The sequence below is a fragment of the Melospiza georgiana genome, chromosome 7, assembly GCF_028018845.1.
Source record: "Melospiza georgiana isolate bMelGeo1 chromosome 7, bMelGeo1.pri, whole genome shotgun sequence".
NCBI lineage: Eukaryota > Metazoa > Chordata > Aves > Passeriformes > Passerellidae > Melospiza > Melospiza georgiana.
In genome coordinates this window covers 21,713,855-21,738,248 of record NC_080436.1, presented here as the reverse complement: position 1 = coordinate 21,738,248, position 24,394 = coordinate 21,713,855, and the positions used below count along the sequence as shown (strand labels likewise).

Here is a 24,394-nt window from a genome sequence, read left to right as displayed (position 1 = left end):
GGAAGAAAGGAAGCCCTTCTTTCTCTCCCCTCCCCTCAGGCTTTTTTTAAGCAAAATACTTCTACACAATCTGTCTCCCTGATGCATGCCAACACTTCTGTTGCAAAACATAAATAACTGGCAAACACCAGCACAAATGACAGATGAAGCACCTTGCTCCTTGTAACTGTTTTGAGGCAACACTTGTGAACATATTTAATGGCATCTTTCAATGGACACATGGAAGATGTTTGAAACCTATGGCACAGGGATTGCTAAACTCCATAATTTTGCACTCTGCCTAACACTTCTGTTCTGCAAGCTGGAAATAAATGAGTAAAGAAAAAAGGCAATTTCCTACTAACAAGTGTCTTTTATTGCAACATGTAAAAACATTTTACAAAAAAAAAGTTAATTAAAACTCTTTGGTTCACTGCCATAAGTCACCACCTCACAGTGGTCAAAGCACTGCCCAGACAGCTCACAGCCTACCAGACACCAGGAGGGAGACTTTCTCCAAGCCTAAGAGTCCTATGAGCTGCATGATACCAGGCAGTGTTCATAGCAGAGATGCTTTCAGAGCTGGCAGAGAGACCAGACCCTCATTCCTGGCCTTAATTCCTGATTTTGATCCCTGAGACTCTAGTCTTTGGCTGCCTGCCTTAGATTGCTCCAGTTTTGCTACTTCCCTGTCCCAAACTCTTCCTGGCAGAGATATTTCCTTCAACCTGAACTTCTCCCTCATCCTATAGCTGCTAGATGTAATTTGTCCAACACCCAGAATATTAGTCTCTGACTATGGCCTTTTTCTTCTTTCTTGGACTACATCCCTTATGATCTCCTCAGTTCTTGATCTCTGTTCACTTTCACCATGGTCTCTGCAAATTAATCCCAGAGCTGGCTGCCCACTTCCTGACCACAACAGCTATTTAGCATAGCAAACAAGAGGCAGGAATTCACAGGTTAGGCAGCTGACCTATGGCAGCAGCTCAACATCAAAATTAGAATCAAAAATCCAGCGTATCTTGGAAAACACTCAGCCCACTAGCTTTGAACAACATGTCTTTAAAGTACTGTTCCTTTCTCCTTCACAGCTTCAGTGCAGTGCTCAGCTACCAGAGCAGTATCCAGAAAGGTTGCTCTGTCACAGCAAAGCAAAATGGACACTGCTGGGATTTTCATTTCTCACCTATGAAGCTCAGGCAGGAGAGAGAATTCTATTTTAACTGAAAGAAATAAAGTATGTAACAACAAAATTGCCTGCCTACTCCCAAAAAGTGCTTGCTACCCCAAATAATCTGCCATTCCATTCTGTTTCTAAAGTTTTAAAATTAAAGCATTTACTAGCTGCTGACTATTCAAAAAGCTAGAAAACAGCCTGATATTCAAAAAAACCTAAAAGACATAATTTTATGAAATCCAAACAGCTTCAGTGCACTAACTGTATGACCTGTAGCTGAAGCATTTGTTCTGATGTTTATCTTAGTCTCTGCATGGGCAGATTTCCCTTGCTGTTAATCCCATTAGCAATAAAATGGACTAAGGCTCTGAATTCCTTTGTTCTGGCTTTTTACATGTTTAATTGCAGTCTTACTTTAGATTGGTGACATTTTACATTTGACTACTTTCTTACATAATGTAATTTATTCAGGAATAAAACTATATCTTCTTTACAATCTAAATCTGCTTTCTGACAGATGAGTGAGTGCAAAGCATAAGTAAAGAGACCTAAGTTTCCATTTTGTTATGCTCCATGAAACACCAGAATCAATTATAAATAGCTTTATTCTTCTGTTGCTCATGGACGTTTCACTTTCATTAATGAAAGCTTTTAGTTCAAATTAAATAAGGGGAATTTAGTGACAAAGAAAAAGGCCAAAATAGCACTATTCCTCTCACATTTGTTTATATCAGATAATGTGGAAAAGGAAATACATTAAACACTGGGGAAAATGAACATTCAAAGCAAGTTTTAGAATCTACTCCAAAACTAATATGCTAGTACACTAATACTATAACTATTAACTATACAGTTAATCATAAAATCCCCAATTTGTAAATTTTATTTTATGGCTTCTGTTGAAAGTTCCAGGCCTTGCAAAGACAAAATAAAAGGGAAAAAAGGGAATAAAAGGGAATAAAATTAAGCAGCCTTCCTCAAGAGTCTTGTCATTACATTCTTCTTGGATCCTCTTGCCTTCAGCACTGTCGCATTTCTTTAAACTAGTCTAACTGCTTTCAAGGTTCCAAGTCACAGTCATTCTTCTGTCTCAGAGGGACTGTCAGCACATATTCTAATAAAGCAGAGTGGAGGCTGTTGAATGACAGGAGGCAGTCCCTCTCCTTTGGGCTAATATGCTGCCCCCACAACAGTCATGGGGCCCATTTGCTGATGCAGCAATGACTGCCTTTCCCCCACAGCAGTGGAGTGCTACTGTTAATGTATCTAGAGGGCCCTTTCCTAACTGCCTTTTTAATTTACCTAGCTGAGAATGTGTAACATGAAATAAAATGTGTACTTCAATTTTCAAACACCACAGCAGCTTCTAGTTTGAAAAAAGACTTTTAAGTATCATCCTTAGGACTCCACTCCAGATTGACACAGATTTTCTGCATTATAACAATCACATCATGGCACCTGGCTGTTCCACACTGTATTCAATGACTACTCACAGGTATCTCAGAGATGCTCAACAGTTCCAGTTCTTTAATTCACAGATAATACATTTTTAAAACAGATATCTTTTCTTCAGGATTTTTTTCATGTGTAACAGATTTACCAAATTAAGTTTTCAACTTAATTTCTTACTCTAAACTTTAAGAGAAAAAAATGCTAGTCTACAGAAGATATTCTTCCAGCAATGAGATGGGGTACTTTGGATCTTGGCTTTTAGCCATTTGTATTGGTGACCAGAAGTGACTATGGATCTATCACATGAAAAATTCCAAGCTGGACGACTTAGCAACATTTTATTCCAGAATATCATATAGTCCTAAATACCTTTTCATTCTACACAGGGACAATTTCAGCCATTTGTGAGTTAAGGATAAACCACATTAGCAGTCAGATGACCATACAGTCTTCCTTTACACAGCATAGGCATACGCCCTTTTTTCCCCCAAGCATAGCATTAACAAAATTTAATTTCTTGCTTCTTTGTCCATCCATTACCACCCCAGCCTCTTCCCCCACCTCCTGCCCTGGGCCTGGTCCTAAGTGGAGTTTCCAGTTATGTCTGTTTCCCAAAGGCACACTACATTCTAACAGCTGGAATAGCAGCTGAGATGTTAGAAGTCACTCAGGATGTGTGAAGCCTTTCCTTAAGACTAACAATGAACAGACATGTCTGTTACACACTGTTGGGGAGGTATTAGACAAAAGCATTCCTGAAAAACATGGTCTCTATTCTGTGGCCAGCTTTCCTTTCCATCAATATTCAACCTAGGCCAGAATTTAGGGAGGCTGTCACCAGACAGGCAGCCCCAACTCTGGGGAAGGTAGAGAGAAAAAAACTACTTGTCCATCTGCATTTTGGTGATGGACAATATAAACAACTCATCTGAGTACAACATGACTAAATCATCTCCACAAGAAGCTGCAGTCTAGAATAAAATGCTTTTGAAGATATCAAATCTCCTCAAATAAGTCATTTGGGGTCAAATTTTGCTTTTCTGTACAGGCTATAACTACTACTGATTTTAAAAGTATGCAAAAACAACTTGGAAAACTTCAGCAAAGTTAGCTCCGAGTATCTCAAAGCCATAAGACAACTAAACATGGTTGCCTTTGTACAGTGCAATATTGATTATCTTTCAGACAATGAGAAACAATATGATCTGATCCTGTGCTGACAGCTTGCACTTGAGTTCTGTGGTAACAGATCTGTATCAGAACATCAGCTAATACACAGAAGAATCTGAAATGAAACTCTTGTAACAAAAAGCATATTGTGGTCTTCCTGTCTATCAATAAGCCCTTTAATCTTACAAATGTATTAAAATGCCCCAGAGAGATGAGATGAAAGCAGATCTCGTGCTGGGGGTGAACACTCACGGCAGCCTCTCTCGTCCGTCCCGTCGGAGCAGTCCTGCACGCGGTCGCACCGGTACGCGCCCGGCACGCACTGGCCATCGGAGCACGTGAACTGCTGACTCGAGCACGTCCTCCCCGCTGCAACAAACAGGCACATGTCAGTCCTTCCTGGCAAACAGGGCTTCTTATCAGGAAAAACATTCTCCTTCCTCTTTACCTACTTCATCTTTCTCATAAATATCAGTGTAATGCTTTCTCCCCCTGTATCCTGGTGTACTCAAGAGGATTAAAGAACACTTGACAAGCACACACCACAGCATAGCTCTGGAGGGCTCCTGCAGTCTGCAAGGTCACTGCTTTTCTCCACTGAAGAATTGACCTAGGTTAAAAGTACCTCCCTATAATTATTTTGCCTAAAACATTAAATTATCAATTCTCACTGATTTAAAGTTTTCTATAATTGTATTTACTGGGTCAAAATCTGTCAGTAGGTCCAAGCTATCAGTCAAGTGGAATGTCACAATGTAAACACAGCAGTGTTGGAGGTAAGGCACTGCTTTCTAATACAGCCAGGGCCTCAGCAGTCAGGAATAGTTTGCATATGTAACTAATGTTGGATTGAGAATGATTATGTCTCTTCTCTTGACAGCTGTCAGGAAAAAGCAATCACATAAAACTGTTCACTTCTACTTTGATTCCACTACAGCTGAATTACACTTCCAGTTCTTAGGCAAATTAACACGAATCTGTGAAGATACAGTTGAAGGACAGGCTTACTACTAACTTTCTCTTCCCTCTGCCCCTGCACATTTGTTTCTTTCAAACTCATGTTGTTTCTCAACATCATTCCAGTCTATACATTGGCATCTTGTTATCTGCTGCTCTGCAGGGGCTTTCTCTGCTGCCTTCTGTCAGCAGAGTACCTAAAATAAGATCAGCTACTGGGATACTAGTGTCATGAGGACAAACAAGAGCACGACAGTCAAGTAAAACAATTTTCTGCATTTATGACTTCCAGAGCTGTCAGACAGCCTTCCCAAGAAAAAGTTTTAATAGTTCAAGGTGAAAAATCTCCTCTAGCTTTCCCAAACACTGAGAGAAATAATCCCTTTAGAACAACAAGGACAAATACCAGGAGATGACTCAAAAATGGCAGCAGCACAGTGCCACTGTGCAGATACTGACATTCATGATTAACCAGTACATGGTGAACAATGTTACAGTGACCCAGTTCCAAGGTCAAACTCAGAGCTTTTGCTCATTTTGCATTTTGTATCTACAGATTCTTTAGTTAAAACATAACCAGAAGTTCTGCTGACTGCTTCTCAGAGGAAGAGGTAAGCAAAAGGGAGTTATCTATCATTCAAAAATTTCCATCCCCAGTGGATTAATATGGAATCAAGATACAAAAGCAAAAAGCAAGTCTGTGAGCAAAATCCTTCCAAAATAAACATTTTAACCTCCCCAGCGGTTGGTGAGTAGCTCCAGAGCTGTTCAGTTCAAAGAAGTTATCAAAAAATTATACACACAATCAAAATGAAAATAAATTAATCTTATCTTCATCACTTAGAGTAAGTTCTAATACTAGAAAGGGCAGAAAAACCATCCTTCAGAACACTACATTTGTTCTCTTGTCTTATGCAATAATGCAGAGAATGTAATTTGGTGCAGTAATCAGCTCAATTCACTGTTCACCACTTTGGCATGTACTTATAGCCCTTCAAATGCTTAGTCATGAAATTCTAAGCCAGAGTAACATATTTTATTTGTCTATCAATACTAAGAAAAGAGCAAAGCCTATGGCTGTGGCAGTTAGGCTGTTAAACTATTTTCTTGATCTAAACTGTACAGAGAATGCTAAACACTTTACTTGAAAACAGCAATTCAGACATGAATAATACACTGTTTAGCACACTTAAAGTGAAATACTAATCAGAATTATGTTCTAAGTTTAAGCTGTCCAAATGATAATGAAAGAGTAGACTCCCATCAGACACCAAGACCATAGATATTTCTCCCCTCTGAGTGAGAGAAAGAATGGCTCTGTTAATTCTAAATAATAATGCTACCAATAGCATTGCTAAAACTAATGCAGTACTGGCCAATGTTTGCTGATTATTGATAATTCATCCTGTTTTATATACAAATATATTTCAAAGTCATCTAAAAATAATTAAATTTTGTTATAGATAGTTCTGAGATGCCACTGTGAATTTTTCTAGCCAATGGATAGAGCACATAAAGAAATATTTGTATTTCACCAATTTTTTAATGGTGAAAATTACTAAACTTTTTATTAAGTGTAAAACTAGTATACACTTTATATTTTTTCTCTTTTTTTTAACTAAAAAAAGCATGAGTAATTTTCAGATTTCAAGACCTGGAGATATCTTTTTAGACATATTTTCTGTATTTTATCTACTTCAGAATACTTTATTTCTAGAAATACCTCAGAGAGGCTTCTGTACTTACAGAGGGCTTGTTTCTCTATATTGTCAATATACTGCCAGTAAATTACATTATTTCACAAAGCTGGTATAACACTGGAAGTTAAAATACTCACGGCATTGTTGGTGTTCATCTGAGCCATCTTCACAATCCTCCTCATCATCACAAACCCATGACTGTGGAATACATTCCCCATCAGTGTGACACTGAAATTGATTTCCTTCACAGGTAGGTTGTGCTAGTGTAAGCAATGAAAAAAACTGTCATTTCACAGACATCTGTGAAAGCACTTTCAAAGATAATAACATAAGGGAAAAGAAGGTCTAAGATTCGAGTGTCAATGAATTGTAACTTCCATGAAACACATGACGCATTTAACAGATCAAAGAAAATGGATGGACCAGAGAGGTGAAAGTGGACCAGCAAAAGGATGCTCAAAGGCAAAATTCAGCTCAGTAAACTCCTGTATAGACTCATCAGCCTTATATGCTCTCCTGGAGACACAAACTCCTCTAGAAGGAGACCCCAAAAGAGGCAGAGCCCCTTTTTTCACTGTTGTATAGTCACAGTAGCTTCCACAGTCTCACAGGAGGTCAGTTCAACTGCTTTCACCCCACCTCTGTTGCTTTATCCCTGTAAGAACATGATCTCCCAAAACAAGCTCACAATTCTTCCCTGTGAATTCATGAGGCAAAAGTGAGGGTCAGATCAGAACAAGCTGAATCCTGTTGCTCCAGCTCCACTCTGTACTCTTCAAATAGACAAACAACAGGGAACCATCAAAGAGAAAGATCAAAATAAGGGTTTGAAACTATGTCACAGCTCACTCCATCCCTAGTTAATACTCCAGGAAGAATCTCTAGTACAACACAGTCCAGTAAACAGGACTCTGGCCTTGATCATCTCTGTTCTCAGGATTATGTTTTCGCAGAAATACAAGGTCAACTTTGTGCTCATGGGATGATATGCAAGCACAAATATCAATTTAACCAAAGCGTGAGGGAGAAAATTAAAGCAAGTTGTAGATTTAGAGTTGAAAAGTACAAAATAACATCAGTAGTAAACTAATTAGAGGGATAAAATTGATCACATACTACAGACACATACTTCGTGCATACTTTTTCCTGCTTCAACAACCAAAGAATAGTATTTTAGTATGATTTGAACCTCAGACCAGTTTTAAACAATCTTGTTAGCCACTCATGTGCCCCACTACCTATGGTACATTAACATATTGTTTTTAAAGGACAACTAACTCAAAAAAATGAAGTTTAATTTTAATTACTGCTGTGGGACAACACCATTTTGTTTTGCCAGTTTAGAGGCATCTTCACCCAGGACTACACAAGCTTTTTTTGGACCTCAAGCAACAAATCAGACTGCCTAGCCATGTCAATGGCCTCCAATTATTACATGGGTCAAGCAGCAAAAAAATAACAGGGTAAAAAGAACAGATATGAATTAGTCTCACTTCCTATCAGCTGAAGGGCAAAAATTGGCCTAATCTGTAAGTGGCCTGATAATCCACTCAAAGAACTAGAAAAGGTGAAATACCAGCAAATTCCCAAAAACAGACTGTGGAGGGCAATTCTTCATTTTCACAACTTTTCCATTCAGAGAATCCATTTTCTCCATTTGTGAAAATCTTAGTGCATGGATATCACAGATCATGTGAATAAAATTGTTCCCGTGAGCTGCTGACACAGCACAATCAACTCTAGACAATTAAACATGACTCTAGTTTGGGCACAGTAGGTACAGTTAGTTGTCCAGAGTCTGAAAAATCCAAAGATTTTGAGCACAAGTGATGCTGGTGGTAGCTGTATATACATCCAATATTCAGGATTACTACAGTAACAAAATACAATTAATTTCTACATCTACTTAGAACATTAGTCATAATATGAAACTGCATTATTGGGCAGTCAGATTTTTAAGAAAAGGTTAAAGTCATGTTAGAAGATGAGCACTACTTGATTTTCTGTGTACCAAAGCCAAATGAGCTCATGGAATATGACTCAAATAGATTCTGGAGCATCTCATGACAACTCCCAATTCAAAATTCACTCTTGTGCCATAGGTACAGTTGAGCACACTGGAATCTCCCATTTCTGGGATTACAAAGGAGCTGCTCTGTATGGTGTCACTTACGGCAGCCAGCTTCATCTGTGTCATCCGAGCAGTCTCTGGCCCCATCACACCTCCAGTCTGCGGGGATGCAGCGCCCGTCGCCACAGCGGAACTGCCCCCGCTCACATCCTGCGCCAAAACACCGAACACACAGCTCAGCAGGACAGCCACATACACACACCGTGACACTCAGCAAGAACTCTGGCTTATCCACTGCCTTGCAGCATGGCGATTAAATGATGATATGAAAAATAATAGAAAACATACTACAAAAATATTTCAATATATATATGAGTTCTACATACCCAGTCAAACAAACAAACAAAAAAAAAAAGCAAAGAATCATCTTCAACTATTACAGAAATCTCAAACTAAACTGCTAGAAAATTCCAATAATTTTAGTGTTTGTATATTATACAAACAAAACAAAAATAGTTATAAAAAAGGAAAAAATAACCCAAACAAGTCTCAGAGTACATACACTACAGAAACCTATTTAGCAGGAATGTATCAATTTTAAATTCCCAAGCAGTATAGACTTTAAATAAAGGTGGGGCATCATTTTCCACATTATATCTAAGGGCTAAATATGCTAAACATTAGTGCTCTCCCAAGTGTGAGGATTTAAAAACATACAATAATAATTCCCTTAGCTGATGTGGAAATCTTGTTTCAGTGGTAATTGCTTGAAAGTATAGAAAGATCTCAGTTTTGTTTTGCTTTTTAATAATGCCCTCATACTTAAAATATTTCCTCTGAAGTACAGGAAAGCATGTCTTGAGTCAAGATTTGAATAGCAAATAATGTTTTAAAAAATTAAGATTTCAGACATTTATGGCTGATCAAAAGCTATCCTGCTGTCATTCTCTCCTGCTTGATCTACTAAGGATTAAGAGCTGATAAAGAAGCATTCATTCCCAGGTGTAAATGCAGCTGGATCAGTCCTTTATTAGAGTCAACTAATGAAATCTCCAGTCTATAGGAAAGAGAAAAGGCACTGTTTATGGCCTTTCCTTGTGACTACAGCCTCATAAAAAGGGAGTGAACAGTTTTATAGATCCTCAAAACAATAAGCTACAACATAATTGCGTTCAAGAGAGTTCTGTTTCATGTTAATCTGTTGTCAGCACCTCAGAGAGGGGAACACTGAAAAAACCTGAAGTAGTAGCAAAATCCAAATCTGAAAAAAAAAATCCCATTTCCTGATTAAATTAATAACCACATAATAAAATCACATCTTTCAATTCTTTTGAGTGATCTGTCCAGAGAAGATAACCTGAGTATACATAAAGCACAACCACCTATTTTCTGAATTCATGATGACATAAATAACACGCTACCTAACTTTCATGTAAAACCAGGCATATCAACACTGTCACATAAACACAGTTAAGTGATGTATTCCTCAGGGATATAGGCAAGCTCCTTTATGCAAGGAATGTTCAAATCTGATTGTCTGTTAGTGACACCCTGATTTATAATGTATCCTGCAAATGGTCAAAAATTTCACTTGGATAAATGGTGGTACGGAGTGGTACAGGAGTATGTTCACCCAAATACCTTCTATAGACTAATGCATGATGGTGGTTGGTGGTGCAGGTCTGGGGTTGGTGGTGCAGGTCTCTTATCAACTACCTTTAAAACACAACAACCTCCCTTGCAAAAATGCCCTGAAGGAATGTACAAGTTCACTCTGGAATCCCAGGCCCTCTCCCTGAATTTTGCCCTGCAAAGCAACATTTTCATATGAGATTAGCAGTTAAAGCTCTAAAAACACAACATATAACCCACCATTTATCAATTGCAATTGCTATGCAAAAAAAATTACCAAATCTTCTTGTATAGTTAGTATATTATGGCTATTTAAAGTTACTTACTTAAAAAGGAAATTACAATATAGAATCAAATCTGCATCCCCATAAAAATCCCCAGGATTTTTAATGAAAAATTCTTATAAACAAGCAATATGAGCTACTTGCATATTATTTCTAAATAATAACTAGCTAAAAAAAATTAAGCACTATGTACAACAATCATTTATACTGCCTATCTTGTATTAAGTTCTTATAGTTAACCATACCCTTATAGTGATTAAAATGAGGTGATAATACTGATAAACCTTTTTAAAAGCAGTAAAAACACAGCAGTCTTTGTACAGTACCAGAAATGGTAACTGAATATTAACAGACAACCTGCAAGTCACACAGTTCTGTTACTCTCTATAATACTTCTCAGAATTACAATTTAAGATGCTCACACCTCTACATAGTAAGCACAATATCCATGTTTATTTACACAATTCTTCAGCAGACCTGTTACAATTCAGTTAATTATAGCATTAAGCTTTACAATGTTATCTGCTGTGCTCACTTATAACCGAAGGCAAAGAGCTCTGAAACACCTACAAATGTTATGAAAGACTAATACTTCAGTCATTACTGTTTTATATTATCTTTAGAACAAAGAAAATTACCTAGCAGATAATTATGTTAATTCATTTTACAAACCAGTCTTTGAAAATCAGTAATATGAAAGAAGTAAAAGTGATCTGCAGTATTGAGGGCACTTCTCACAGAGGTTCTAAAAAGCTTGTGTTTCATCTGTGAGCAAAAACAATTCTAACTTTGATAAAGGAGAAAGTAACCAGGGGGAAAATACATGATTACAAAGTTACTGCTACAAATATCCAGGAGAAAGAACTAGAATGAAAGAAAAATAACCATGTCAGTAATAAACAGATTTGGTATATTCTATGCAACATGAGCCTGCAACACCTGGGTTTCAGCAAGAGTCTGTCAGAAAAAAAGGGGTATTCACTTGTTTATTGATATTATTTGAAGCTTCAAGTCACTGAAGAATTAGTAATCAGTAGTTTTATGGAAGGTTTTCCTTTCAATAAATTTTTGTGGTTTTTTTTAAATGGTAAAGTAGCTCATTAATCTGTCAGAAATTACAAAATAATTATACTAATGAACTAATTTCCATAGAAATTCAGATTTACTCTGTCAAATGCTGATAGGAAGGAAATAATCACTGAGTTTAAAAATGAGCAATAAAGTAATCAGTATTCATCTTCATGTTTAAAATTTGCTAATAGAACAGAATTTGGGTGACTTTTGAAAGTTCAAGTTCCAGAAATTATTGAATTTTTGGTGTTGCTCTACTAACTACTACAATTCAGTTTCAGTCTTCTGACTATGATTAAAGCACTACTAAAATATGGGCTAAAAAATGCATGGCAGATTTTAGGAATCACATCAGAACATATATACATAAAGAAGAATCTCTTGTCATTAACAAAAATAATTTTGAAAGGAAAAATTGGTTTCAAATGCTCAATATTAAGGAAAACACCAAAGAAATAACAAATATATGATATTGGCCTTAATATAAACCAGTCTGATACTAAAATTGCAAAGCAAAGATCAGAAGCATTACTGGAAAAATGTAGATCAAAGTACTGTTTCTAAACTTCTTGTTATACTTACTATCTCGGTTCTTCATGCTAAATTGGTCACTGGAATTTATACGGTTCTCTGTGTCTGGGATTCTCTTGCAAGAGACTCTCAGTGGATGTTTCAGATTCAGAATTTGCCCAGATAAAACAAGAAGGCTTATGTTACTAGCTCTGGGAAAGCTGCTGGCAGAAAGGTTTTGTCAGGTAGTAATTTTCTGCTGGAATAGACCAACATACTAGTGACTTTATCAGACAAAAGATTGAGCTAATTACTAACTAAACACTTTTAATTTATTAAAAATAAGTGCATCTTCTACCACTATTCACCTTATTTTTCTGCAACAATTGTTTCCTGCATATGAATGAAGTACCCGATGGTAAACCACTGCCAAAGGCAAACCCCACTGCCATCGGGGACGGTACTCAACATTCACACCACTAATGAATGTTACCCGGTGTCACATGAAGTCACAGGGAATTCCAGCAGAAGAGAGAGAAGTTAATAGCGTCACACATTTCTCAGTGCAATGCTTTAACCCATAGGGCCACAGTCTCCAACAGGAAGGCATTCCCCTACACACTCTCAAACTCCACTGGGCTTCATTTCATGTAGAAATATTTTATTTCAGAATTAAAGCTAAAATTCAATTCTTTTGTATTTTTTTGCCCCAACATTAAAACCAGAATGCTATGTTTGGCTTATAACAGAACCAAAACAGCCTTACTCTTCACCCCTCTGTGTTACTTTTGACTCCTTGCAGTACCTCCCTGAACAGTTCTAGTCTCGTGTATTATTTTCATAGATTTTCTACCTGCCTATTTAACCTTGAAGTCCCTCACACTTTTAACTCAGACTACACATCTTCTGAATTACATTTGTCATCTACACATTAAGGGCCATGACTGCTCATTCTGACTACATAGAATAGGCCAAAACCCCTCATTTGTTCTTCCTTCCTTGTGCTCACAATGCCTTTGAGAACTGCTAACACTTCTTTAGCAGTTAAGTGTGAATGAAGAATTTAAAGTAATGAGCAATGTATTAAGCCCAGGGTAGATTGTACCACTCTCAAACTGTCCACTCAGAAATCAAACTTACACTGCTGCAATTACTTTACACTTCAGGAATCAACACTCTCAACAGATTTTTGCATCTAAAAGAGGAATGCTCTTCCAGGCAACATTTTTTCAGCTGAGCACTTAACACTTGTAATACATCTTCAGATTTTCAACAAGTAAATGCAAACAGACTGTGCATTACAAACCTCTTCCACACAAAATTTACAAATAGAAAAATAAGTGACAAGCTCTATTTTCCTCCCTTTCTGGCTTCCAAAAAAGGGTGTTCTCTTTTCCATTTGGCCCCCAAACAGAGCAGCCCACTCTAGGGGCCTTGCAGGTGAAAGAATCCTGAATAATCATCTTCCATAGACTTTGATGTTAGATTTTTACCTAGCTTAATTACATGTCAAACAGCCTAAGGTTTTGGAATGCTCAAGGAGGGAAGGCTGAAATTGTGGAAATTCTGCTCCTCCCCACTAATGTACAAAGAAGCAAAATTCAAATTTTAGCTTATTTTCAAATAACACCCTATGATACAATAAAGCAGTATTCTGCTAGCAATTATAATCAGAGAATGAGCAAATATTATTTAACAGATAAGAAAAATAGAGTCTGATGAAATTATGCTGACTTTCATATATCTCAGCATGACATTTAACCTTCAGTCTTTCTACACTCTTTAAACTTCACTACATTTAATACAAACTATTCAGATTAAAAAAAAAAAAAAAAACAACACAGACCACACAAACACTTCTAGGTATTACACAAGGTAGTAAAAGGTTTATCTGCAGTTTTCAAGCCCTTGCAACACAAAATGTATTTTGTACCTACATATCTCTAAAGCAGATTGAAGAAGTAATTTTTACTGGCAATATCAACAAAAAGACAGTACAAATGTGCATCTGCACCCACTTCACATGACTGCAAGTTCTTTATAGACAGATTGATAGGCAGACAGAGGACTAGTCAAGGGACAATCTGAGGGAGAAAAGCTGAAGTGGCAGATATACAGCAATGCATTGTTAAAAGGGAAGTGTAGGATTTCTTTTACTGAATTATCATCCAATTACATATAACAAGATTATTATTAGTAAAATAGCATCTACAGACACAGCAGCTGATCAAGAACTCCTTGTGCCTTGCACGGTACAGTCAAGGGCCATGCCCTGGATAGTTTGCACAAACAGACAGGAGGCTCTTGAGCTCCCAGGGTGCGCCAAAGGCAAGAGGCCAAATGGGCCTGTTCTTCCTTCCACCAACACAGATTCATATTTTATTTTTAATCTGTCAGCACTCAAAAAAAGTCACAATATAATATATGAGAGGCACACTCTGTTTTGCTGGTATGTTTATTAGACAGTACAAGAAACAAGGCACATGTCAGATTGTTTGGGGGTGGGAGGCAAGGGGCAGTGGTGGAAATGAAAAAAGACTGAACTTGAAGCAGAAGATCTGGTTCTTCACCAGTACCAGCTGCACTTACTTTTGAGTAAACCGCATTTTGTGTTCAGCACAATGACAGGTATCAGAAACTATGATAAACAAGTTCTACTCTGACAGGTAAGATCCAGTACCTACATTTGAAATTTTTACTTACTGATTTATTTTTTTGAAAAAGCACGACTAAAAGTGAAAATATTGTCTTTCATTATGGACTTAACAATACCATGTTTGCTGCAGCATTAGCATATTTTTATGGTTTGCCTTTACTTGCCAAGCAGGAATAAAACCCAGCAAAATCTACATTTAATTTTGTGCCTTGTGTCTGCATGTTCTTGCACATACAGATATTTGTCAGCTAAAGCAATTGGTACAACTAAAGCATCAAATATCATTTTAATTATGCTCACATGCAAAATCTTTGATAAAAATACTTAAAATCACTGTACTCAATGTTAAACTATTTGTTTTCAGTTAATACAGTTATAAAAGGGCTATAGATTAATTTCTGCTAATGCCCCAATGTAAATCCAAGAATTAAAGAAATTCAGGATTTTAATCTACTGAAACTAAGCAGGAAAGCTTTCCTGCAAAGAAAAAAGGGTTTAGGTCTCCTGCATACAAGAAGTTCAAACGAATGACACTGTAAATGCTTCCTAGCAACATTAAAGATATTCATAATCCTCATCCCCTCTACCTTTCAGTTTTATTAATTGAAAAAGCAGCAAAAAGACTGATAAAAATGGAAATTGTTTATGAATTTGTTCTTAACAAAACCATTCAATTTATTTTTTTCAATTTTAAGCCTGAACCAATAAAGAGAACAAGCACTCTTTTTTTTTTTAAATACACCACATATGGACCTCCTAGGGAAAAAAATAATCAGTTCTAATTTTTTTTCTTAAGGCTTTGGTATTCAGAACAAAACAACAATGGTTTCTACATTACCACTTTCAAACCAATTATTCTGGGAAAAGTTAAAAACAATTAAGATATTCTCTTTCCAAATTATTCACATTGATCCTAAATGTAAAAAACCCAACCTTATAAATTTAAAACCATGACAGTTTATTTATCATACATGCTAACAAAAAGTACATATCCATACTATGTATATTTTCTATCACACAGTACTACAAACAAAATAATAAAAATTAGGTTACTTTATAATCTTGTTTCAACTCACTTTTTTAAAGCAACAAATAAACTTTTACTACCTTTTTAGTCCTATAAAAAGGCAGGAATAAGAAATAAACCTTTTAAGCAAGGACTAATTCTCATAGACAGGAGGTGATACTCCTTTCTACTGATAAAGTAAATATTCTTTATATTGAACAGACCAGGTTCCTTCTTTTGTTTAAGTCATTGACAAATTTCTTGTACTTCAGTGATAACTGAGGGTAAGCCATTAATTTTTTCTTGGACACCTTCTTTAATCTAAACTGCATATAAAGTACTTTACAAGAGGACGCTAACAAAAACTATTTGTACTTCTTAGATATTTTAGTAAAATTATTATCTCTATGGCCAAACTCAAGAGAACCAGTACTTGCAGTGCTGCTGACAGATTAGCCTTCTCAATATAAAAATGTTTCAGACGTTACATGTTAAGAACGTGTTCTGCCTTCAACTGGAAAACCCCACCCAGTTGTCTTTACATGAGGCGTCTTAATCCACATAAACCAGTTGGAACTGTGTTAGTTGGAAAGGGAAGCAAGACTGTGGATCTCTAGGGAAGCATACACATCCCAGCTCTCCTAAATCTTAGTAGCTTCTTTTTCATGAATGGCACATTAAGTAGGCAAAAATCTGTTCTAATTGACCATATGACATAAAGAGGAAGAAGAACATGCAAACATGTAGAAATAAAGACAGCCTCAGTTACTCACAGAAGGAAGCATCCCAAGCATTTTCCTAAGAATGAACCTTGATAATGGCCCCAAGGCTGCTGCAGAATAACAATTGGGTAACAGAAGGTGGGGGGGAATATGACCAAAAGAGGAAAATCCTCAAGACTAGGAAGTATTTACAACTACACAGCGTGTGGAAAGTGAGGGGGAAAAAAAGTGCTTCAACAACTTAGAGAGAACATGTACAGTATATATCAGTGAGAAAGTCAGATGCAGTAGCAGATGATAAAACAACCCTCTCAGGAAGCTTTTATCGTTTTGAAATCCCGTATAATTTAAAAAAAAATTTACCAACCCGTGTGCTGTTTTTTCACAAAATTAGACCCCGTGCTGAGATGATGACCTGCATTCAATTCTGTCATGATCTCCTGAAAGCTGATGAGTCACTGTAGCACTAGGAACTGGCCCCAGTAAGAGCCTTCCTGCACAGCTCATGACAGTGAAATTCTTTCATTTTTGTATTTCTTTTCTGCATCACTGCTAGAATGAAAATGGCTATGCAACTTATAACATTTTGCCAAATTATAAACCTTACTGTAATTTTATTTTACCAGTTATTAAATGAAAAATGAAACCTGCCATGCAAAAAATAAACTACTTTCCTTTACAGATAATAAACACAGTAAGCACATAAAATGAAAGTTATTTCTCTCTTCCCACCACAGAACACATATCCACAACAAAATTCTTTAGCATCATACCAGTATGACTCTAGATCAAAAAAAAAAAAAAAAAAAAGACAATTTAAACTGTGTCCCAAAGCTTCACAGGGCACTAGTCATTTTGCACAAATTTCAAAAATTGGAACAGTTACTCATTGCAAACTAAATGTGTGGGATCGTTGTCAGAAAACAGAACTGACGTGTCAGTACAGAATAGACAGACCACATGCTACAAGCATCTAGTGTGCCTAGAGAGACATTCTAATGCTGCTTACTCCTGTCCATGACATTGGGAACCACATCTATTCCTTTGGATGCACTGACACATCACATTTCTACCTTATTCAGTAGTGACTCTGTTTCAGTCAGAAGCTAATGGCTGGGCACTCCTTATCAAGGTTCCCAAAAAGGAAATTCCATCTGGCAAAGCAGGCCTGAGTAAATGATGGATCATAGAATCATAGAGGGGATTGGGCTTAAAGGGACCTTAAAGATCATCTAATTCCATACCTGCTGCCAGGATCACCTGAACTGAAACAACAATGTTGACTGATGTGCTCACAAAAAATGCAGTTTTATCTTAAAGAAGCTGAAAATGAACAATAAGAATTAAATAATCCTTTGGCTGTTTTGTTTTTAAGTAAAGCACATTTTTTTCTAGTTTTCGGTTTAAAAAATAATTTAAGAAATCCTTTTACACAAATAGCAATATTAATGAGTGTACCATATTAAAAAGATAGTCCTTGAATTCATCAGAATAAGATAAATACAAGAAATATCATCTTCTCCTGAAACATTACTCTTCCTGTCAAGCCCAATGGAAGTATTTTACCAATAATTTCCATAAGCATCCAAAACCTATAACTCTCAGATTTACTCACCCATTTTGACTTTTTAAGGATGCTTGATTCTGCTGTGACTTCCCTTCATTAGTGGCTGCTGGGACACTATATTAAATAATTCTTATTTTAAATAATTTATAAATTATTATTAAGACATAATAACTAATAAATTAATAATTTAAATCATTATTTAAATAACATCAGCTAAATACTCTAAGCAGCATTCCAGACACAGAGGTTAATAGTAGGGAAGAACTTCTCTAGCTGGTATAGCTGAATAAGCCCTACACCTGCAACATGCTTAGAAACACAAAAGCATACACATTTTGCACCCTATGTCCTTACATCCAGAAGCAAGCACAAAAAACTACAGCAAAGGCATACACTGTCTCCCAGGTATCTCAGTGGTAACACACAACATACAAATCACATTGCTCAGAGGACTGCAGGCACTTGCCCACAGGTCTGCAAACTTTAACTTGGAATCCCCTCCTCATAGCAATCTCTCCATCAGTCTTTCACAATGTCTGCTAGAAGAAGATTCCAACCATGCCTGTTATATTGCTGTCCAGAGAGTCAGTATCTCCACACAGCCTGTTTAAAGACAAGAATTTTCTTTTAACAGAAGATAAAAACCATTACCTAGATTTTAAAAACATCAGTGAATGTATCAGTTCCTGGGATATCTTGTGGACTATGCCTTTTTTTTTTTTTAAGAGATGCCACAGAACACAACTAAAGCCCCAGCCTTCTTGGTCCAAAAAGCATGACCCAGCAATCCCCATTAAAGGGAGTCCCAATTCCCCATTCTCTACTTGACTCAGCAGGATGTAGTACCATGACCTGGCTGTGCAGGAAAATAATTGGGCAGACTGCTGCTGTAAACCGTGCCCTTTTGCTGAAGATCTGGCTTCTTGATTGTAAAACAAAGGCAACTTATTAATGTTAAAACTATAAAATAGAACAGGTCATGGAAACAGAACCATTTCAGTCAACTTTTATATGTTGTTTCATTAATCCAAAACAAAACTTCTAACAGCGCTCCTTTGATCTCTAATCCACTTTCAGCATTGCAAAACAAAGAAAACATTAAAACCCCTGAAACCAACAGTCAAAGCTTAAGGAATACACTAAAGGCTATCCATTTGATTTAACAGTTCTATGCTTACTCATTAAACTTATTTTTTTTCAACTGTTCTGTAAGTGTACTGAATCAAGGGAGAAAAAAATTGTTAACAAGAATTAACACTATCATAATGAAATGGACTTCAAAATGTACCTCAAACAATGAAGAGCTATTTAAAGAGATGTTTACTCTTCACTGAATCATATTTTCTGTCTTAGATCAGTACAACTCAGCAATTTCTTTGAAATTAAAGGAATCGCACTGCATTGACTGAGAAGAAACCTTGTTATTTCTTCACCTAGAAACAGCTCAAGGTATTTTTGAGATCATTATTATTATCAAATTATATAAATACGAACTTAAGTAATTTTAAAAACAGCTCTTATCTGCCACATTCAGTGTAAGCTATTAAAAAGAAACTGACAAATTATTATTACCATCACTAATTAGTCAAAGTGGAATAAAAACATCCACTTCTCTTTAAATAGAAGTTAACCTGTAGATTCTTAATTAGAAGGGACCTTTAATGTTTTTCAACAATGACAGCTTCTAGAAAGTATGAGTTCCTTTGAAACATCCAAAGTACTATATGGTTCCAGTGTCTTTTAAGTAGAGTTCCGAAAGAGAAGATACAATTCCTGCTTAAAAAAGTGATAGAACAGTGACTCAAGTTACATATTTGTCTATCTGAAAAGTTATCACAACCACTCAGATCTAAAAATAACTATTGTAGAAGACTGAATCGATTCAATAACATAGATAAAATAAACTACATCTGCAATGTGCCTGCTTACTGCTCAACTAAAAAGAAGAGTTTTCATATTTAGAAGGTTCAGTGTTCAAGTATGAGAAGTTAAAAGTGCAAGAAGTGCATGGAGGAGAAAGGCTCCAAACAGTAAAAGTGATTTCATGTCAACCCAGGAAGCCCAAAAGGAAAATAATTAAAAGGCTGTAATGAAATTGCAGTCTACCTTTACCCCAAATGAATCTTTGCTATTTCCTGCAAAACACATGGCAAGTAAATCTGGATTAAAGTCGGATTTCATTGCTCAAATTTCCAATCAGCTCAATTTATGAAAGAAGGTTTTGGTTTGTCTTACAGGGAAATAGAAGCATCGCACACATCACACATTTATCTTACTTGAAATCTCCTTGGATTATCTGTCTCTGTTTGTCTTCACTCCTGTAGCTTAATTATTTACTGTAATTCTAGCATTTGGCATAGAACCTAAATCTAACCAGGTGTCATCCAATTACTGCTTTCAATATTTAACTAAAATTCTGGGATTTGACCCATTCTTTGCTTTAGCTGATTACTTTGCAAATACCTGATATGCTTTACTGAACAGAATACAGAAAAAGAGTGAATTATTAAGAAAATTCAAGAGATGTACTAGAAGTGGGCTATTCATTAAAAAGAACAAAGAAAAAACCCCAAAACCCCTGTTAGTGCACAGAAAAGGTCATTAAAATGTGAGAAGACGATAACGTGTTTCACTGACAGATACTTGCAAATTGTCAGGCCTCACGAACTAAACCAGTTTAGAAGCCAGATACATGGACATGCACTGCAATTTGTGCTCTTCATTTTGTGTCAGTACATCTCCCAGAGAAACCAATACAATTGTCCTAGTGCAGCATTATGAATTGCACAAAATCTAGTAAATTGTATGTCAGGATCGCATCAGTACTTTCCTATTTCTTGGCATCCCTTTTTCCCTTCTCATTACTTCCAAATCCTCAGTCCCCAGTCACTCAAGTCTCCAAACTCTAGGTCTTGGCAGGGATGGGATCTTCCAGACAGGCTTCTCTCATTTAAAAGTGTGCAGTGCTGTACAAGGAGGTATGAACAGTGACTGACCTGTCGCCTGTAGCAATGTCACTGTACATCATCCTACAGACAAATGAAATAGTTTTGAGTGAAGACAATGTCTAAAAACCGTTGAATTATTAATTTGGAGATTGAACTATTACAATGCCTTATGGAAAATATATTTCTCCATGACTTCTTGATAGAACTGCTGTACCTATTCTCTACTTGGTCTTACCATATCTATTTCTTAATGGCTTGCCACACTTCATACAAATATTCATTGTGATTTCTGATGTACCTTATCATACCATATGAATTCATTCTCAGAATAGCCTTCATTCTCAGCCTAATAGAGACCTCATAATGGTAACAAATTTTAGTCATATTTGCCTGGGATGTATCGAGCTGATCATTTATCACTGCAGAGGTGCAGGATACAAACCAAATTTGGTGCACTGACATCCATCGTCTCTAGTTTATGGCTGAGTGTAAAGCACTTTGATATTTTTCAAAACAAACACGAGCAATAGTCCCGTGATGCTCCTGCTTGACACTACCTTCACTTAACTACATTTTAGATTCCAGTTACACTTTTTTCTGGCAACAATTACATCACAGACAGCAAGACCTATAAAGGTTAAAGAAACAGGCTCTGTACTGCTGGCAATTACAAAACACAGCATTTTTATTCTGTTTATGAGCACTATGGTTACTCTCAGTAAAACCAGAATTAGGTAAATCGAGGAAGAGTATCATTTGAGCAAGTCCTTAGGTAAAAGGAATGTTCAGAAACATCCATCCTATATTGAGAAGACTCAGATATTGCCAACAAAAATCTCAAAAAACATCAGTGAAGTGCGTTTGGAAATATTGAGGATTAGGCAAGATAACAGATTTTCACCATATTCCTTCAAAGGCTTGGGATTGCCTTCATGGTTCTCCAAATTTGCTATTGGAAATAAGAGTCTGACATAATCTCAACATTCAAGGAACTGTAACTTAAGGTTACCAAATATTTCATTATCATAATCACAGTGCAGACAGAATTGCTATCCAGGTATTTTGCTACTATCAGTCAGTCATTACTAAAATTATACTGTTTGTTTTCCACAGTTATTCTACTGTGGAGGCGGGGGGAGGGGAGAATGGGAGAAAGAACACCATAAAAGTAAAAAAAAATTTTGTACTTCTACTACTTAGGGATACTAGTTCAAAGCCTCTCTCTGCTTGTTCTGTCATGTCTTTTAACAGGTACATTCTGGACAATCAAGCAGCTGTAGAACAAAAAAAATTTTTTTTTGATCTGTACTGCAGGTTCCATTCTATCCAATGTAAAATAATAATGCATAGGATTAATTCTGCCCAGTGTGACCTCCTTGGCTGGAGTTTTTGCAGGTCTCCAGTACATTAGCTATCTCTTATTTCCCTGTTCATAAGTGGGAGCTGCTAGCAGCAGTTGCTGTATAATTACTTAGTTGATTCTGTCTAAGGAGCTTAAACTAAGAGTTGAGCAAAGAAAGCAGATTAACAATTTGAACACACACGTAATACACAGACACCCACAGAAGCAGCAGGACTGCAGGTCACTACGCGGGGCGGAGGAAATGCACTTTAGCCACTCTTGCTCCTACAAGACAGGCTTGATTTTCAATGCAAGGCAATTAAAGAGCACGGAGAAGGGGAAGGCAGGAAGATGGGCTGCAGTCACAGCCGGAGGGAGCGCTTGGGCACACGGCTACTCCATCCCCAGCAGCCAGATTAGCACCGGAGGAGCGGCACTCAGCCTGCTCTGCCAGTCACATGCTCCTCCGTGTCGCCTAGCAACAGTAAAGCCCAGAGAAAAAGTTCTCCCTCTCTCAACTTCAAATCTGCGTCTGAGACCGACTGAGGGGAGCTTATTGTGCTCCAGACTAAGCATCTGTTTCTTTCTTATAGCCTTCTGTAAATGACCACATACACCACACGTACGCAAGCAGGTCCATGCAGAAAACCCCCTTCCCCTCGGCCCAACCTGTCTACGTGCAAGTGCTGCAGCCCGTGCACTCCTCACCAAAAACAACTCTAGGTACAATTTTAGTGGTCACCGAACCAGCCCTTGGAATGCAGCTGAACTCTGCTCTGCAAAACCACCCGTATTTCAGTAGCAAAGAAAGCACAAAGATCACAAGGAAAAAATGCAAAAAGTCTGGGGTGATTTTTTCTTTTTCTTTTTTGGCCTTATTCACAGCCAGTATTCAGCACTCAGAGAACAAACTGCCTGCTTGCATTTCCACAAAACCATGAGTTTAGACCGTGGAGTTGCAAAGTCTGACATGTCCCTCAAAATTTAGCCACATTTGTGCGCTGCTGTCTTACACAACTAGGAAAAAAAAAAGTTTGTACAAACCAGAAAAACAATCAAAGGAGGCATCCTAGGATAACTTAAAAACAAGATGAAGTGAAGCTAAAGAATCGGTGGTGTTTGCCGTGCTTTTAAGGCGCTACTTACTCTTCCACAACAGAAACCGACTCCATCAAATGACTCCTGGAAAGAGCCAGCTGTCTCCCCTAGCTATTAGAAAGAACTCCTTGAATCAGCGCCCGTTAACCCTCTACTTTCAGACACTTTGGTCTTTTTCTAATAAAAGTCCCCGGAATAGGGATATGCTCCTTGTGGAGCAATTCCCACTCCGCAGAGTCTGGAGCACAGCGCTTACCTTGGCAACTGCCCTGCATCATGCATGCAGTGAATAATATGAGCAGTTTGCAAGCAGTTGCTGCTCTTCCATCCATCCGATGGTGAGGTCCCATCTGGGCTGGGATGCTCCAGCTTCCTCAGAAGCTGGCTCCTGGACTCCGGGGTGCTGATCTGCACAGCAGCAGCACAAGGAGCCTGGTGTCTTTTTCTTATCCTGCTAGTTGCAGAAGAAAGGCGTGTTCGCCTGTTGAGACATCGCGTTTTCTATAAACTCCCACCCTCCAGACATTGCATAAAGCTCTTTATACCCGGCGGCCCCGGAACCAGCATGAGGGAATCAGGCACTGCTCCAGGCCCTGCAGCCACAGGCTGCCTCTGCCCCTCCTTCCACACTTTGCAGGATCGCCGAGATGCTTCCAAGAGCCTGCACTTTGCTGACTTCATATCAGAGTCCATTGGTGCTCTATTTCATGTGCTTATCTCTCTGGAGTAGTTCTGGGAATTGCAGGTGGCAAGTGAAGTATGTCACTGGTGTTAGTGTCCCAAAGGCATGCTCCAAAAAAGTATTTTTGATAACTCTGAAAAAAATCCAGCATATACTCACCAGTGCAGAGGTAAAGCTTAGAACTTAGTAGTCCTCACACAAATACTATGAAAGGAAACTGTAGGTATGAAACTTACTTTTGCACTTTCTTAGCAGATAAAATCAGTTTGGCAAAGTGCTTTGGCTGTGAATTCTCAAGATTATCAGCTAGAGACATGCTCCTTTAGTTCTAACTCTCCAACAGTGTGTGCAATACACAAAGAAATAT

The 24,394-nt window shown here is 37.4% G+C and overlaps 1 protein-coding gene across 1 annotated transcript in view; it reads right to left on the bottom strand.

Moving 5' to 3' along the window:
• Window positions 1-23,659, bottom strand: part of LRP2 (LDL receptor related protein 2) — a 110,138-nt gene extending 86,479 nt beyond the window's left edge. Inside the window, exons 1-4 of the mRNA XM_058028332.1 lie at window positions 23,602-23,659; window positions 8,612-8,719; window positions 6,576-6,698; window positions 4,034-4,150 (exon numbers count right to left, since the gene is read on the bottom strand). Coding sequence (XP_057884315.1) covers window positions 4,034-4,150; window positions 6,576-6,698; window positions 8,612-8,719; window positions 23,602-23,623 — 370 coding nt within the window. The 5' untranslated portion in view covers window positions 23,624-23,659. The remainder of the gene's footprint in view (window positions 1-4,033; window positions 4,151-6,575; window positions 6,699-8,611; window positions 8,720-23,601) is intronic.
• Window positions 23,660-24,394: the final 735 nt, after the last annotated feature.